This window comes from Pteropus medius, unplaced genomic scaffold, assembly GCF_902729225.1.
Source record: "Pteropus medius unplaced genomic scaffold, Ma_sr-lr_union100, whole genome shotgun sequence".
In the NCBI taxonomy this organism is placed as follows: domain Eukaryota; kingdom Metazoa; phylum Chordata; class Mammalia; order Chiroptera; family Pteropodidae; genus Pteropus; species Pteropus medius.
Genome location: NW_024340693.1, coordinates 976,357 through 993,862, shown reverse-complemented (window position 1 = coordinate 993,862; position 17,506 = coordinate 976,357). Strand labels below are relative to the sequence as shown.

At 51.7% G+C, this 17,506-nt stretch overlaps 1 protein-coding gene, 1 long non-coding RNA gene and 1 other non-coding gene across 8 annotated transcripts in view; 2 read left to right on the top strand and 1 right to left on the bottom strand.

Annotated features, from left to right (window-relative positions):
* Positions 1-4,160, top strand: part of USPL1 (ubiquitin specific peptidase like 1) — a 29,693-nt gene extending 25,533 nt beyond the window's left edge. For all 6 annotated transcript variants that reach the window (XM_039862438.1, XM_039862428.1, XM_039862447.1 and 3 more), the window contains one exon: positions 982-4,160. In XM_039862438.1, coding sequence (XP_039718372.1) covers positions 982-2,894 — 1,913 coding nt within the window. In that variant the 3' untranslated portion in view covers positions 2,895-4,160. The remainder of the gene's footprint in view (positions 1-981) is intronic.
* A 6,742-nt stretch (positions 4,161-10,902) lies between these two features.
* TRNAN-GUU (transfer RNA asparagine (anticodon GUU)) lies at positions 10,903-10,976 on the bottom strand. Its single transcript has one exon. It is a non-coding gene; the product is annotated as a tRNA-Asn (tRNA).
* Positions 10,977-11,342: 366 nt separating this feature from the next.
* Positions 11,343-16,851, top strand: LOC120602294 (uncharacterized). Its single transcript, XR_005652685.1, has 3 exons — positions 11,343-11,605; positions 11,938-12,022; positions 12,231-16,851. It is a non-coding gene; the product is annotated as an uncharacterized LOC120602294 (long non-coding RNA).
* Positions 16,852-17,506: the final 655 nt, after the last annotated feature.

The following is a 17,506-nucleotide window of genomic DNA, read 5'->3' as shown; positions in this document are numbered from 1 at the left end:
TGATGACACAATAATGAGTTATAAAAGCGCTTTGCAAACTGAAACTCATGTTAGCAATATAATTATTACCTTAAACTTCTAATCCTTCTTCAGAATTTCGGAGGAAGTGATTCTCAATAACAAACTAAAAAACCAACTTATTATAATTTTTTACTGCATTCTAGAGCATAAAAAACCCTCTTCAGGCAGTAGAGGTGAGACGGTTTGCAACCGTGGCAGCGCAGGAAAGTCACAGCTTGTAAAAAGTGTCCTGGTTCTCCCCCAGATCGATGGCCTAGCTCTCGTGGAGTCCGAATATTCATTGAGTGACTCCAGTGCACACGTGGCAGAGAACCACTGACCACCCAGTTTCAGTGGGCACGGAGTCAGCAGCGGTGGGTGGTGAGGGTGCATCCCCACGAACTCGGCGGGTGGCTTCGTTCGTGGTTTTGCGTGTGGAGAGGGGGTTAACCTCTTTCCTTGCCATTCCCCATCTCATTCCCACTGACAAATGAGAAAACTGAGGCTCAGGGGAAAAAAGCAGACACCGAAATACCTAAGCTTTTTTTTTTAACTAAAAAAAGAAGAAAAGAATTGAAACAAATGTTGGTACTTGAAGTAACAGCTTCATTGATCTTGAAAAGTCATATGCATGGGAAAAAATCTATTTTCTGATATTGTTGGAAAAGTCAGATGATACCATATTCTAAGTCCCAGAAGTTAAATCTTCCTTTGTCTTGATTTTTGTGGGTATTTTAGGAAAGGTTAAAAACGACCTCTGTTTTCCAAATTCCTGGATGTTTGTACATAACTTTGTTATCCAAATAAGGACTTAGACACTTGTCAGAGGAAAATGACAATAAAAGGATGTGGCCATGTCTTCGGGCGTTCTCCCGTGGTGGATGGTCCATGATGCAGCAGTCAGAATGGCCAGAAGGGAGCGTGCCTGGGATGGTGGTTTCGAATGTCTCACCGCTTTCCATTTCCCTCCTCATCCCCCAGGAAGCTGGCTGGAGTGCGACGACTTAAAAGGCCTGTGTTCTGAAAGGCATGAGAAATTGGAAGTTCCTGCTCCAGAGATCCACATTGTCATCTGGGAAAGGAAAACATCCCGCATGACAGACCCAGCAGCCGCCTGTCTTCCGCTGCAGAAGACCGACGATGGGCGTGCTTCCGGTCCCGGCACCGGGGACCCGGGGTCCCCAGCATCGTGTTCCGTCAGTGGTGCCGCCTCGGCCGGCACGACCTCAGCAAGTCACCCCACAGGCGTGTCCGTCGCTTCTGACACTCTCTCGCAGAACGAAGCTGTCACTCACGGGCATCGTCTGCTTGCCGATCCAGGAGGTGTGATTGACAGTCAGATTTTACCTTTGGCACTTGAAGAAATCCAGGTTAACTCTGAGGGTTTCCTATTAGAAAATGGACCCGTGGCGGGAAATGAAGTTGCCAGAACAGACGCTGCACAGTCCCAGGAGTCACTGATGGCTTCTGTCGTGTCAGCTCCACGTAAGGAAAAGCTTTCCCAAGACCAGTTTGCGGATTCAAGCTTTCCGTCTCGGACTGTGAATGCAAATACGCAGTCAACACAGCGGGATACGGAGGGCATGGTCGTCGCCACCGCTGTGACTGACACTCGTGCTGCTGACCCCACACAGGGGGTGAAGTCAGCACACGTGGAGGGGGCAGTTGCCCCAGAAAAGTCTGTTCCTTTCAAACAACTCCTTTCACCAGAAACTGAGAAATTAAAACCAGAACAATGCGTTACACTTGAGATAGGCAATTTGAAGAAAAAAGAAACTTCTTTGAAGAAAAAAAAAACTTTAGCGTTTGCTCAAATGGCCAAGCCCGTCCCGGACCCACCTCTGGAAGCAGCTCGGAAGAAACCGTTCGTGGGAAGCTGGGTCCAGGGCTTACTAAGCAAGGGCGCCTCTTTTATGCCGCCATGCGTTTCAGCTCACAGCAGGAGCGCCGTAGCCGACCTGCAGCCTTCGGTGAAGGGGGCCAGTAATTTTGGCGGCTTTAAAACTAAAGGTAAAAGGCAGAAGGCTAACCAGGCATCCAGGCGAGCCCGTGGGTGTGCGAGCAAGCCGCCTCCAGCCAGCGGCCCTCCGGCCAGTCCCCCGTGGCCTGGTGGCGCGGCCTTGCCACATGCCGTTGTCAGCACCAGCCCGCGAGTCGTGGCGAGGTGTGACAACGCCTCCCTCGGAGCTCCCCTCGGCCACGGCTCTCGCGGAGGTGACATTGACGTTTCTTCCACAAACCCCGGAGACTCCGTTGAAGGTCAGATTCATAAACTTCGTCTAAAACTTCTTAAGAAACTTAAGGCAAAAAAGAAGAAGTTAGCTGCTCTTATGTCTTCACCCCAGAACGGAAAGCTTCCAGGTGAAAATGTAGAGCACGTGTCCCATTGTGGGTCTCCGAATGACGGTGAGTCGATCGAAGACTTGTTAAAAGAACTGCAGTATCAGATCGACCTTGCTGATAATAAATGTGGGGGCGCCACCGTCCCCGGCGTTGCCCCATACGGCACTCAAGCTCACGAAGACATCTTAGCGGAGCTGCTGTCCCCGGCAGCCGTCTCCGCGGTGCTGTCGGAGCACGGCGAGGCCGACCTCCGGTACCTGGAGGTGGGCGAGAACCGCGTCCCAGCCCCGGTGCCCAGTGAGCTAAGCAGCGTTCCCCGCCACGCACGCCTGGGACAGGACCACGATTCCGGCAGCCCCGCCAAGGACAACCAGTGCGGGGTCCAGCCAGCCCCACTGACAGGCCACGCCTGCAGCAGAACCCCAAGCTGGGAGAGCCCCGTGAAGCCTGACGTCTTCGATGACTTGTTTTCCACTTCGGCACTAAACTCCTTAGCACACGACACATTAGACTTACCTTATTTTGATGAGTATCTGTTCGAGAATTGCTGAACCGTCATTAACGCCTTCGTTTGGTATTTATTTCTGTCTCGGAGAGGTGTGCCATGTGTTTAGGTGGTGGGTGTTCCCTGGCCTTGTCATGAGCGACACGTAGCTGGTCGAGGGTTTACCTTCGGTTCCGCCCATAAAGCGTGTGATCTAAAACGAGAATGTGTTCTTGCTGTCTTCATTTTGTACTCGTAGGACAAGAAGGATTTCGGAATGTTAAAAAGGGGAAAGTAAGAGCGTCGGAGACCTTGCCTGCTAGCATGTCAGCAGTTTGTCTCAGATACACTCAGAAATTCTCAGAAGAAGATGAAAAGTAGTGTCTAGTTTCTGGCAGTTTGTATAGTTTGGGTACATTGCGTCGTATGGTTTCCATGCTCGGGGAAAAACACTCATTTATACACAGTGCGTGGTATATGACTGTGACTGTCCCCCTGAAGACCTGTGGCCTCTGAGAGCCCAGACCTGGCCCTTGCACCGGCCAAGTGCTGCGAGATGGAGCTTGCCCCACACAGCCTCCTCCGCCCTCTCTCCTGACAAACGGTGGCAGGAAACCTTGCTACCGGAACTGATAAGTGATGGTAAATGATCAGTACACTCTCTATAACAGGAGAAAGTCATCTATTTTTGTGTCGATGTGCAGAGACTTTATCATAAATATCTGTGTCCCCGAGGCATGCATTTCTATAACCGAAGTGGGGCGCCATCGAACAGCTCTGTTTTGGAAGAACATAACAACCGGTGCTTATGAGGCTTGCCGTGTGTTAGGTTCTGTCATAAACGAAACGTTAACTCAGTTAAACCTCAACACTCCTGTAAGCGAAGTGCTTTTACCACGTTCAGCAGAGCTGGCAAGGCGTAGGGCTGCGCTGGAGAAGCGTGGTTCCCGCGGCAGTTACAAGAGCTGAACTTGGCAAGATGTGTTCGCCTCTCAAGCTTTCTCTAAAGTTTGGGTGCCCCGCAGCACCCCTGCTCAGTGCCGACTGGCAGCCGTCGTCACCAAGGTTCAAGGGTGGCAGTCTTGGGTGCAGGACTTTGCCAGGGACGAAGTACTTTATAATCGATTTGTCAAATTCACTCCTAAACCTCCCGCTCCCTTTTTTTTTCTGATTATGGAAGTAGCGCATGTTTATAAGGAAAGACTGAGGAAGACAGAAACACCAAGAAGGTTTGGGATCATCCATCTTTACACTTGGTGGTGATAATTCCTGAAAACGTTTTTATATCTTTATGCACATGGATCACAAGAAATAAAAGTGGGATTCTATCGTACCTGTTTGATCTGTTTTTACCTAATGTTTAATGAGCATTTTTCATCTTACAGTTTTTGACAGCTTTTGGGTAGTCACATAATATTTCACGGTACCCGTCGTCTCCCCAGTCCTTTTGGTGGTTGGGGTGATTTGTCGTATTTTGTGATCGTTGACTGCGTTGCAGCAGTTATGATTGTTGATAAGTTTGTGCGCAGATTCAGGTCTTTCTGGGAGTGGAACGGGGTCCAAGGACACGCACTGTTAAAAAGCCTTGCCGGCTGCGCTTGGCTTCCCCGAGCCCTCACCGGACTTGGTTGTGGCATCGTGGGTCAGGAAGCCCTTGGCTGTTTAAATTTCCTTGATTGCCAGTGAGGTCAAGTATTTTCTGACTTTGTTGGTCAGTCGAGTTTCTCTGAGGAAGCGCTAATCCATCCTTTATTTGTTATTTATTATTCATTCACGTATCTAATTTCTAAGTGCCAATGCACTGCTGTAAACCCAGAGACGGGCGGTTAGGAAACGAAGTTCGTGCCCTCTGAACAAGGAGGTACTTCATGCTGTCAGGTGGTAACAGGAGAGGCGTACAGGCGACTTTTGTCATTTGCGGTAGTTGTGCAAAGTGCTGTGAACCCGAGTCAGCAGGCTCTGCCTCACGGCTCCTCGGGGAAATGCAGGTTAGGTTCCCACCTCCGGTCACAGCAATTTTGTCAACCGATCGACAGATAACCTTGCTATTTGCGCATTTCTGTTTAAAGACACTTACGTCATACAGTGGTCCCTCCTTTTCTGTGGGTGGTAAGTGCCAAGAGCCCCAGTGGGTGCCTGAAGCCGCAGATGGTACCCAACACTGTATGTACTGTCTCTTTTCCTGCATGTACCTACCTGTGATAAAGTTCACAGCTTCCCTGTGGCACACCCCAGTGGCCAGCGTCACCGCCCCTGTGCTTCGGGGCCGTGACGAAGTAGACCCCGGCCAGTGCAGGTGGGCACAGTGAGCAGGCCAGGGGGCTTAGAGCACAAGGCTGCAGGGCTGGGGATGCCGCGTCTGGTGGCTGAGGGCCACCGTGAGGACCTTGTCCACGCTTGAGAGTAGTGGGAAGCCACTAGCAGGTTCATGATCTCGTCTGAGTTCCAAAAGGGTCATCGACTGTGGAGTGACTCGGTCACATACAAGTCCCAGTCTGCTACGATCTCTTTGGAGTTAGACCAGAGTGACTGACAGCCGTGGAGGTGTGAGAAGAGGTTGGGTTACAGTGGCATCTCACGTAGAGCCAACAGGACGTGTGGATGGGTTGGACGTGGGGTGGAAAGAGGAGTCAGAGACAGATCTCAGCTTTTGGCGCCTGACCCAACGGGGTGTGCGATGTACTGAGCTGAAACAGACCTGGGAAGGAAAAATGGAAAGAATTTAATAATTCTCTTTCGGGTCTGGGAATTGTGGAGTTCCTGGCAGGCTTCCAAGCAGAGGTGATTTCCCAGGAGGCGGGTCTGCAGTTCCGGGCCCAGAGGGAGGCGGGCACTGGAGGCACTCGATGCGGACCCTGTGTCACGCCGGACCCTGTGTCACCCGGGCTGCAGGACGAGGCCGGTTGGGTTAAAACAGCAGGCGGGAGACCAGGCGAGCGAGGTGTCCTAGGAGTCAAGGGAGGAGGATCTGTTTTCCTGAGGGACCGATGCGCGTCTGCCAGATGCCGAGAGCAGCATAGTACGAGGACTGAGAACTGACCATCGGCTTCGGCAGCAGGCAGGTCCTTGGTGACGGAGCAAGGACAGTTCGATGGAGCCGTGAGAACAAGGGAGTGGGTTCAAGAGAGCAGGGATGGTTACTAGTCGGGAGAGCTGACTGAATAGTGACATGCAGTGGCCTCGCTGGGCAGTGCTGAGAGCCCAGTGGAGGTTCACGGTCACAAGCTGAACTGAGACCAGCCAAGGAGGTCATTTATTTTCCTCTAATCGTGTTTGCTGCTCAAGTGCAGGACAGGAAGTAGGAGAGAAAGTCGGAGGTATCACCAGACTCACGGGCCAGAAAGAGAAAAGGAATCGAGGTTTCATGGAAAGAAAACGATGACAGTGATGGACGAGGAGGCGAGCAGGGACACGGGGCAGGCGGTAGTCATTTGCAAAGTGGTGGCGGATCTCAGTGAACTGGCGGTGGGCTCCCACGCCAGTGGGGGCAAGCTGAGTAGAACGGCACGTGCTTGAAACTGGGCTTTTGGAGGCAATGCAGTGACTGGTGGTGACAGGTATGAAGTAGGACACGGAAGTGCACGGCCAAGGTTGGGGGAGAAGTCCATGCACAGTGAGGGTGCGAGGGAACCAGGAGGCCAGGGACTGTCTGCGGAAGGCAGTCTCGTAAATGGCAGAAGGGGTCCCGATGGGAGGGAAGACACAGTAAGCCAGGAGCTGAAGTCCTCAAGGAAAAGCGGACGCTGTGAAAATGCCAGATGACAGCTAAGGAGCAGCCTCAGAGATTCGTCCAATGATCTGTGCTTTGGGGACACTGTGGGGTTATAAGGAGGATGGGGGAGCAGTGGCTGAAAGCAACGGAGGACCAGGAGGATGAAACAGCTACCACGTGACAGGGCTGTATGGGAAGCTGTTTCTTCAGGGGATGTTCGCTATCACGTTTCACAGGGCAGGGAAGAGACTGTTTGCAGAATCCGGGGACATGGGAGGTCCTGTCAGCGACAGGCCATGCATTCCAGAGGACACTGGAGGGTGACGGCGTTGGACAGGCCTGGGAGACATAAGAGGTTAATGTCCCAGGCGGCTTAGAGTTCACAGGGCGACAGATAAATGAGTGCAGGTTCGCGTGGGAGCTCGGGAAGAGACGGGAGTCTCAGGGGTGACCACAGCCCCCCACTTGGGGCGGGTGTCGACGGGGCATGTGAACAGGGAGCCTGAGGGGCTCTGTGGCCCCCTCGGTCCTTCGGGGGCAGAATTGGAGTCTCACAAATTTCTACTCTTTAAGCGTAAAGGTGCTAAACTTTCCTTTGTCACGTGGCAATTTTGCTTTCCAGTTGACCATTTTTACTGGTTTGACAAGTTTTACATTATAAGTCTTTCTTTTTTAGCATTGTTTTAGCAAGTTTATTTCTACCCCAAAATACATATATTTACATGTATCTCTAATGAAACTAGGTTTCTCTCTCTGTCTCTTTCTCTCACTTGTGTGGGTAGAATCTTTAATTCTTTTGGAATGTATTTTGATACGTTGCATTGAGGTTTCTTTTTTCCCCATCAGTAAATTTGTTTGAATACTATTTATTGAATCACCTCACTGAGCTTTAAGCATTCAGAATACACATTCATACATCTTTCATATTAACAATTATTCAATTCCTGTTGTAGGTTGAGGTTATATGGAAAAAAATTTAGTGACCAATTACAGAATTCCAATTAAAATGTAAATACCAATTTCCCAGAAAAAAAAAATGGTAGGAGGAAAGTCTATTAAATGTTAGCTGATTTTTCTTGCACTTCACATTATCACAATAAAGCACACTGCAAGTCAGAGTATATGAAAAGTGGAAGATGTGATTAGTTTTGTTTTTATTTCTTCCAGTTTTATTGAGATGTAATTGACATAGATCCTGTATAAGTTCAAGGTGTACAGAATAATGGTTTGACTTACATATATTGTGAAGTGATTACTGCATTACTTTAGTTAACTCAGAGTTTTGCTGAGTAACACAAATGCAAACAACACAGAATGGACTGGTTTCTCCAAATGTGGAGTCTGGGGGCCAAAAGAAAAATTGTGGGATCCATCTGGTGGATTAGAGAAAGCATCCCAAAGAAGCGACATTAAACTGAAGGTGTCATCCTCAGGCAGCCCCTGTGGGTGCCCTGCCGCGCGGGTCAGAGCCACCCACCCTTGGCTGGCTCTGAAATGGGCCACTCAGTAAGCTGCTTTCTCTGTGACTGTCTTTCTGGCCCATTTCCCTTCCCTCCTCCCACTCCCCCTGCCTCCTCCTGCTCCCTGGGAGCCCCACCCCCGCCCCTTTTCTCACCCCGTGTTCCCTCAAGAGGCGAGGGGGGCCGGACAGCACCTCGGATGCTTCAAGACGAGTTCATCAGGAGAAAGAACTGTGCAAAGCTTCAGATCTCACAATGAAAAATGCATCTTCTGCTTTGGTACTACAGGCACCTAATAGCTTGGTAAAGTGCCCTACTTGCCAGCTTTCTCTTTACTAAACTCTTTCCCCCGGGCTGAGAGGCAGAGGTCACCTAAATGTGCCGGGAGGTGCAAGTGTCTGCAGCTCCCTGGTTAATGCTGCCCCAGCCAAGGGTGGCGAAACCAGGCCTTTTCAGCCGTGACGTCCCACGGACAACGGGACTCGTGGTTACTGCCGAGAATCCCCGTGCTTAGTCATTAATGGAGAAATTCTCTATTTAAAATTTCCGTTCTGTATTGAGTCATCCGTTGCAGGTTTTGCCCACGTAGTAATTATAGCGTATTCCAATGATCGGGCCAGCCTGTACTCTAGTATAAGTGAATATATTGTTCAATTAAATGTAGTTAAACTATCATTATGCTCACACATACGAATGATAATTATGATAATCTGTTTATTACTGAGGTAGTTGAGCGTCTCCTTATTTAAAGTGTGTATTTGATTTACTTGTCTGGAAAAAACTCATTCGAGTCCTTTGAGAGACAATAATTTTTGTTTTTATATATATATATTAAAAAAAGCAATGAAACATGGCCTAATTTCTATGAGCAGGTAACTAAATATGACAGTTTGCTGGGCGTCCTTAATGTAACTTGCAAGGAAATACAAATTGGTCCCGGCCACTGGTGTGTACCCCTGCAACAGTGACCCTTAAGGGATGGATGTGTTCAAGCCCTTCCAGACTGTGACAAGGCAGAAGCGTTAAAACCTCAAGGAAACCTTATTGGTCTCAAGTTCTGTATTAGTTTTATATGTCTACTTAATCGCTCAGCAAATTAAGAAAAAAGAAAATTGGTTTCTTTGTCCTTGTCAGTAGTAGTAGACGTTTCTAGTTCTTTGTGTTACAGTAAAAATCCGTTCAGTAATTTTTCCATACCTAAACACTGTGTTTTGACACACTTCATGACCTTTATCGATAATTAGAATATAGATCGAATAAGTAAAATACAAAGCCAGGCCTTCAAAATCTGGGGCCAGCAACCCTGCTTCAGAGGGCCTGTGACTCCCTCAGACATTGCAAGTAAAATTTTATCTGAGAATATATTCATTCTGGGTAAGAGGTCCTTAGCTTCCCACTCACATTTTCACAGGGCTCCATGGACCCCTAAGCTGTCTCTTGGGAAGTTTATCTTAAAAGTTTATCTTAAAATGAAGTTTGAAACGTGAGGATTGTTTCTGGGGCTGGGTTCTAGATAAACTCCATGGTGCAGAAGTAGCCACAAATAAGATAAACTAAGAGTACAGACGATTGATAATTTTTCTAACATTAAGATCTCTTAAAGACCCCTCCAAATTCTCAGTATCAAGCAAGCAAAAGTATCAGCAACTTCTGGTCCCCAAGGTTCTAAGTGTAGGCACCTCCCTCACAAGCGCTTCCTGTTTCAGTCCCAAGGGAGGTCTGTCCCCTCTTCCCTCAATCAGGCCGCGTCTTGTTTTCTATGCCCGCCTTGGCTAGGAGTCTCGCTGCTCCTTTCAAATATGATCGCCCTTAACCGTAGGATTGGGAAAGCCTGTGCATGTGTGAAACTCAAACTTGAACTGTATCTCGAAGGGGTCTCCTTTGGGACCTAAAATGATCACTGACAGAAAATGGTCTCTTCCCTCAAGGAGCTTAGAACCTAGTGTAAATACAGGCAGCTGCAAAGTGGCAGGACGACTTTCTAAGTCCCCACCGCGACAGTAACGGCTAATATTACGCCTTCTTCATCTTGAAAAGGCTCGATCGAAACTATAAATGATCTTAGAACCTAATTTGCCCCATTTTCTTGTTTGCACGGTAAGCTATCCTTAAGTGTGGTGCAAAGTCTGGAATTTTGAGGGGCATCAGAAAGACCCCTACTGGAGAGTATTTTCGGGACTCCCTGTCCCGCTGCCTGGAATCCCCCCGAAAGTGTGTCTCCTTTAGGGCGCTTAACTAAACAGTAGAGGATGTTGGCAGCGGTAATTTGACGACCGAGCACCAGCCAGCATCGCCAGGGCGTCCCTAAAAGCCAGCCTAGCCAGGCGCTTAGCTCTTCGTCCTAGGTCTTTAACCTCTCCTCACGATAAAGTCTCTCCCAGAGGCCGAGCGCCTACTATGTGACCGCGACCTTGGCGGCAATGAACTGTACCACCACGTTACCATGCTGTGCGGTTCTGCATCTGCACGGAGAGTCGCGTGTGATCATCTGCTAGGACAACAGGGCTGTGGACAGTGGGCCAGGGCTGGCCGCGAGCCACCTGGAAACTGCGGCCTTGGCGCGCCTGGCGCGGTCCGCCGCGCAGGGGCGAGGCGGGCAGAGCGCATCTCCGGCGCCTGCGCTTCCACCGGCTTCGCGGCCCCCGCCGCGCGGCTCCCCTGGTCCGTCGGGCAGGGCCGGGTCGCTGCGTTTGCTTTTGGGGGTGTCGGGTTTTCCGAGATCGCCCCTGTCTGTGGGCAACCCTGTGTTTCCACCGCAGCCCGTGCCCGCGGCGGGGGTCGGCGTGAGTCCCCCCGCAGGCTGTGTGCACCTGTCCCCCAGTGCACGGAGGGCCCAGCCTTGGGAAACCGCGAGCCGTTAAAAGGAAGCTCCGCGGAGGTCGCCCCGGGAAAACGAGCACCCCCGTCCCTGGGTGGGCTCGAACCACCAACCTTTCGGTTAACAGCCGAACGCGCTAACCGATTGCGCCACAGAGACGCGGCTGGGCAGACGGCCCTGCGCCGCGTACAGATGCCCGCGGCCGCGCCTCTCCGGCCGCCCTGGGCGCGCCGCGCGGGCCCCCGGGGCAGCGTGGAGCAGCGGGGGCGCGCCCCGACCCGCTCTGCGGCGCCGCAGCCCCGCGGGGGAACCGTGGCGCGCCCCGGGCGCCTGGGAGGGGGCGACGTCGCCAGACGAAACGCGACGGCCCTGCGCGAGGAGGCCGAGTGCCCTGGGGGCCTGGGGGCCGCGGGGCGCTGACCTGCGCGCGCGCGTGAGTGTGCGTGTGCGTGCGCGTGCGACAGCGTGCATCTGAGTGTACGCGCGTATGTGAGTGCGTACGCGAGTGTGCGCGCGTGTGTGCACGTGAGTGTGCCTGCGTGAGCGTGTGTGCGAGTGTGCGTGCGCGCCCGATGCCCCCCCCCACGCCCCCAGACACCGTCGTCCCTAATCACCCCGACACCTCCACGGCAGGGGCGTAGCGCGTGTCTAAACTTGCCGCCCGTGAAAAATCAGATTTTTTCACCTTCAAAGAACCAGAGACTCCCATTGGAGAACTCTGGCTTCTGTGGCGGTCGCACGGCCTAGGGGACATTCGAAAGGGCATTGTGGAGGGAGTGACCAGTGAGGTAGGCCATCCGAAGGTCGCGGCCCCTGAAGGCCTGCTTCCCCTGACCTCCGGACTGACCTGCTGACACCAGGGTGCCCAGTCCCTAGGGGGCGGGGGCGGGGGCAGGGGCGGTCCACTGTCCCGCAGTGTCACTGGAGCTCCCTGGGACCCGTCCTGTCCTGTCCTCTCCGCTCCTCGCCCTGCAGGATGGGGGATGCTCCGCGCAGTGAATCCGCCTTGCGCGGGCCACATTCAGTGCCACCCGCGGATGGGTTGCCCTCTCGGCCCGTCCCCAACCCCCTCCTCGTGGTTGCTTTTCTCTTCGTTTTAACCCTGTTCTGAATTCCACAGTCCGGCGGCGCGTCCACGATGCGGGGCAGCCCCACCACCATGCATCTCCAGAACTATCCATCTTCCCAAAGGGCAGCCTGTCCAGGTGAGTCGCCAGCTGCTTCCTCCCTTCCCTTCTCCCAGCCCAGCAGCCACCATCTACTTCCTGTCTCTATGACCGGACTCCAGGGACTTCGTGTAAGTGGCATCTCACAGCATCTGTCCTTCTGTGACCATCTTGCTTCAGTGAGCATAAAGTCCTCAAGGTTCATCCACGTTTTAGCCCGTTTCAGAATTTCGTTGCTTTTTTTCAGGCTGAATCATACTGCACTGTGTGCATGGGCCACGTTTTCTTTATGCGTCCATCTGTCCGTCGACACTTGGGGTGCTCCCACTCTGGTTACTGTGAAGAAAGCTGCAGTGGACGTGGGTGTGCACATATCTCTTCGAGGCCTTGCTCTCAAATCTTTCGGGTGCGTACCCAGAAGTGCAAACGACGAAGCACATGATAATTCCACTTTCGGTTTTTCGAGGGACCACTGTGCCATTTTCCACAGCCGCTGCGTCATTCCGCATTCCCACCAGCAGTGAACCAGGGGTCGTATTTCTCCACACCCTCCCCGACACTTATCTCCTTCCTCCCTCCCTCCCTCCCTAACAGCCATTCCAGTGGGTGCGAAGTGGTATCTCGTTGTGCTTTTGATGTACACTTCCCTAATGATCGGTGATGTTGAGCATCTCGGCACTGGGTTCTAGACCCTTCCCCTACCTGCTTCCTCCAAGCCAGAGGCTGCAGAGCCGAGTCTGTATTGTTGAGCCGTCATGCAAGGCGAGATTAAAGGAGTCTTCTCGATGAAGAGGGACCATCTAGAGAGTCTGCTGTCACCAGGTACTAGCTTGTCTGTACTGGGTCCCTGTCAGAGTCAGTTATGTTTATCTGGGCTCTGAAGGGATAGTTATGGTTCTGGTGCTCGTGAGTGGCCCCTGTGTGACCAAGGAACTGAAATATTGGGACAGATACTGTCTCCCAAACTGCATTTTTAAAGGTGAATTTAAAATTACACGAATTTAGTGGGATTTTTTTTTATTTGCATTTTCAGTTTCTTCTTGAGAACTGTGGGAATTTCTTATTAAGTATTTAAACAATGATCTCTATTGGTGTGTGTGATTTCTCTTAAACAAGTGAGATCTTTCAGATGTGTAAGAAATAGATATTTGTTTTTCTATAACTCCGTTCAGTTTGTGGTTTGATTCCCTGTTTTTCTGACGCCAAAAAGGCACTCTCAGTCGATCCGACCCTGGGTTCCCACTGTCCCCATTCCTGGAGCCGTTCCCAAGTGCCGAGGCTTCGGAGGGTGTTCGCCCGCCGGGAGTTTGGGTCACCCGTGCACACAGACCGCAGAAGAGGTCCCATGGCTCCCTCTCTTGAGAAATTGGCTTTGTTACGTCGGCCGTTGCATAAAGTCACTGCTGGCACAGTCCCCTCTGTCATGGGCTGAATGTCTGTGTCCACCAGCACCCACCTGTTGAAATCTAATCTCCAATGTGATGGTGTTTGGAGGGGGGTCTCGTGGGTAGAGCCCTCATCAATGAGATTAGCGCCTTTTTAAGAAGCCACAGAGAACTAGCTCCATCTTTTCCCACCAGATCAGGACACAGCGAGAGGTCCACAGTCCACAGTCCACAGCCCGGAAGAGGGTGTTCACTCAGCCCACCCACGCTGGCGCCCCGATCCCAGTCGTCCAGCCTCCAGAAGGGTGAGAAAGAAAAGTCCGTTGTGGATCAACCACCTGCTCTGCGGAGCTTTGTACTAGTGGCCTGAGCCGTCTAAGCCGGAAGCCCGATCTTCTTTATTCTTACCCACCTCCCCCGCACGCCCCATTTCTCCGTCCCCAGACTGGAGGATACACCAGTGGTTGTAAAGTTTTAGAGGAACCGGTGTGGAAGGAAGAAAAGGAAACAGACACTAAGCCTCAACTCCCATCGGAAAGTCTGAGGCGATCCTTTCAATCGTGCTTGTTTGGGAATCATCGAATTTTCTCTATTAGGCCGAGCTCCGTCTTGTCTCCCCCATATTCATGAGGATACAGTGGTTTTCTGAGAGGCCAGTAATGTTTACATAATCATCGGAATTATCAAACTATAACACAGGTGTTCGGGACCTGGAGGGTTCTGTCCATTGAAATTACAGCCTCGCCTGGAAGCTCCCACTCAGACGCAAGCTCTAGGAGGACAGAGATTTTAGTCGCCTTTGTCCCCTGCTGAGCTCCCAACGCCTACACCGGTGCCTGGCACACGGCGGGCGAGCTCAGTCACCACGTGCCAAATCAACGGGTAAATGAGAACCGGAAGCCGGAAGCTGGAAACAATAAAAGGTGACAGAAAAATTACATTTCTAAGGTATAAGGAGCACTTACCATTGAATTATAAAAAACTCTTTACGACTGAACGAAAAAAAAAAAAAAATCAAGTGAACAAAAAAAGTGGGGACATGGACATTTCCAAAAGAAGAAATGCGTGATCAACATAACCATAAACGTTTAGCCTCGCTAGTCATCAGAATCAAGATCAAGATATAAAAAATTTCCTTTTCCCAAAGAGCAAAGAAGGAAAAGAGATAATACTAAAATGCTATCGTGGGCGTAGCTAGAGGCCCCTGTCTCACAGGACTGGTGAGAGTAAACTTGGTATATTGTTTCTGGTTAGCAGTCTGATGATATACACATTAAAGGCCGTCTGTACCCTATCGCTTTAGAAATTCTACGTTAGCAGCCTACCCTAAGGAAGTAACCAGGGACGCGGACGAAGTTTGAAGAGTTATCGGTAATGGTGATAAATAGGAAACAACCGAAATGCCCAGGGGCAGGAGAAAATGATAAATTGTGGTATGTTTAGAAAACAGAGTATTAATTACATAGACGTCAAAAATGATATTCGCAAAGAATATGGCAGCACGGTCCTGGTACAAGGTCGAGGGAGAGGTGTGGTGGTGAACTGTGTAGTCACGACATCTGCTAGGCGCTCGGGTCCCCCGCGTGTGCTGCGGCTGGGAGCGCCTCACGCACCAGCTCGTCCCGGGCCATGCCAGCTGTGCGTGCGAGGTGAGCCCGGCGACTGTGATCGAAGCCCGCGGGCACGGGAGCGTGTGCGGAGCGCGCCCTGCTCAGGTTGCAGAGCCAGCGAGAGGAAGGGCTCCGGCGGCCTCGCCCGAAACCCCGACCCACCCGGCCTCTTCGGGGTGAGCCCGAACTGTGGCGTGTGTGCACGTGCGTGTGCGTGTGTGCGCGCGTGCACACGCGTGTCGTATTTGGAACAGCCTCCCCAACATGATTAGTGGTGGTCTCTGGACGGTGATTTCTGCTTTCCACTTTACTCCCTTTTCATGATTTTCTCGAGCATTTGCAGCCAGTGGCATTTTCGAGGAGCCGGTGACGACAGGCGGTAGCAGCAGTTTCCCTAAATTACAGACAGAGGGTGGTAGGTGGTTATTTTTGGCCAGATGCTCCGCGTGGGGCAGAGGCATGCCGTCTGCGGGGTGGGGACCGTCGTCCGGTCTGTGCACACACGGGTCTTCGCCAAGCACAGGACGAGTGTCACGATAGTCCTTCCGCTCCAACCCTATTTGCCACCCGCCGTGAGAGAAGGGTGTCTGAGGAACACGGAGACCACTCCCGGTGTCCGTGAGGCCGCAGAGTGTGACTCCTCGGTAATGAATGGGCTTTCACTTGAAAAGAATTGGAGAACCTGAGCTTTTAGGTGACTTTCACATTCTTTTTAATTTTTTAAAACACCTCTTGACACTATTTTGTTTCTTTTTTTACGAGTTTTTTTTTTTTTCATTTAACTGAGACGACTAAAGTTGTGTTAAGTATTTGTAAATAGACCGCGAAACATTTAGCATGTTTTGGGCTACATGACAGCCAGCAGGCGATTATCGAATCTCGTGAGGACCGGGGCTCAGGGCTCGATGCTTCGGGGACCTCCTGTCGCCCCAGGACTCTGAGACGTCATTCCTGCCCACAGATCCCTCTCCTCTACTCTGGGAACCAGGACATGAACAGTTCCCAGGCAACAGTGCCAGCTGCAGTCTGGGGCGGTCACCGAGCGCGCAGTTAGACCCGTGCCGGGGGTGGGCGCTGGGCCGCTCCCCGGCTGGGTCCTTCGCCCGTGAGAGGAAGGAACAGGCTCGGACATAAGCTCAGCCTGGAGGAAGCAGAGGGTGACATGGAGCGTGGCCGGGGCATAGAGACAGCTCACTGGTGACAGGCTGGAGGGCCTTTCGTCCCAGGCTAGAAGATATGCATCGTGAATGGTTCACGACAACAGGGAAATGGTAAGCGACTTGAATGCTCATCAAAGGGACAGCACATGAGCTGCTGTGGGATATTTACACAACATGCGGGGAGCACGGACGTGCCCAAGGCTTTGAACGGAAGAGACACAGCAAGGGCCGGGGAAGGCACAGCTGGCGGGCGAAGCGGGGCCCAGAGGCTGGAGATCGGAGGACCAGTTGGGTGCCTATTCCAGTAGACCAGGTGTGAAGTGAGGAGGCCCCGTGAGTGTGGAGCTGGGATGACGGTGACCCCGGAATGGAGAAACGGAGGGACAGTATCAGGATGCCCCCCGGGTTAACGGGTTTTGATAACTTCCCATCAGATGTCTCCAGCTGGGGTTCCAGAAGCTGGAGCCTGATGACAGCGCCCCCTCCAGTGCCGGATAAGCACACTCTTTTGTATACTCATCCCCGCATTGCATTTTGTCATTTTTATTGATTTGTCTAAATTTAATACACATATAAGGAGATCTTCCATTTTTAAAAGTCTGCATTTCTTTAATTGCTTTGGAGGCTGTGCATTGTTTCCTCCGGTGATTTATTTTGCCAATAAACATGGAATCCTCCCGTGGGCATGTTTTATTTGTTTAATAAACCGAAGTGAAAAAATGAGGAAAGAATCCCCTGACTGTGAATTGGACATGTTGATCGGTACCAGATCAATTTGCAGAGATGGCTGACATGCCGTCCAGGTCCTGGAGCAGCTGGCGCTGGGCCAAGGAACTTGGGCATGTCCGCGGAAAGGATGAAGGCAATAAATCTGGGTGTGTGCCGTGGCACGCGGCACGCAGATGCCGAAGGAGGGTCGCCCGGAGAGGTCAGGACTGACTCGGCCACAAGAATAGATAGTTTCTCTCGTTCCTTTAAAAATTCACCCCTTCCGGGGTGGGATGTAGCATCTGAGGTGGGGGAAGGGAGTTCTGGTGGGCAGGGGCGGGTATTAGGGGGAGCAAGGAGGACTTGGAGAAAGGCGGGGCCTGCCAGGCACCCTGGGCCACCCTGGGCAGCCTCTACCCCTGGACCAGCCGTTCCAAACGGTGTGTTCGCTCAGCTTTCTTTTGGGAAAATGAAGGCAGGGAGGAAGCTTCTAGCAGAAAGGGTCCAAGGGAAATGTATTTTACACGCTCAGTACTGTTGTGCCGTCTTTCTCTATGGAGCGCATCCTAAAAAAGGCTGTTTCTCTGCCGGTGGTCCTACAAGGAGCCAGTGTTCTCCGCCACAGAATCCTGCATTCTGTCGCTCGCCGACTGCTGGTGG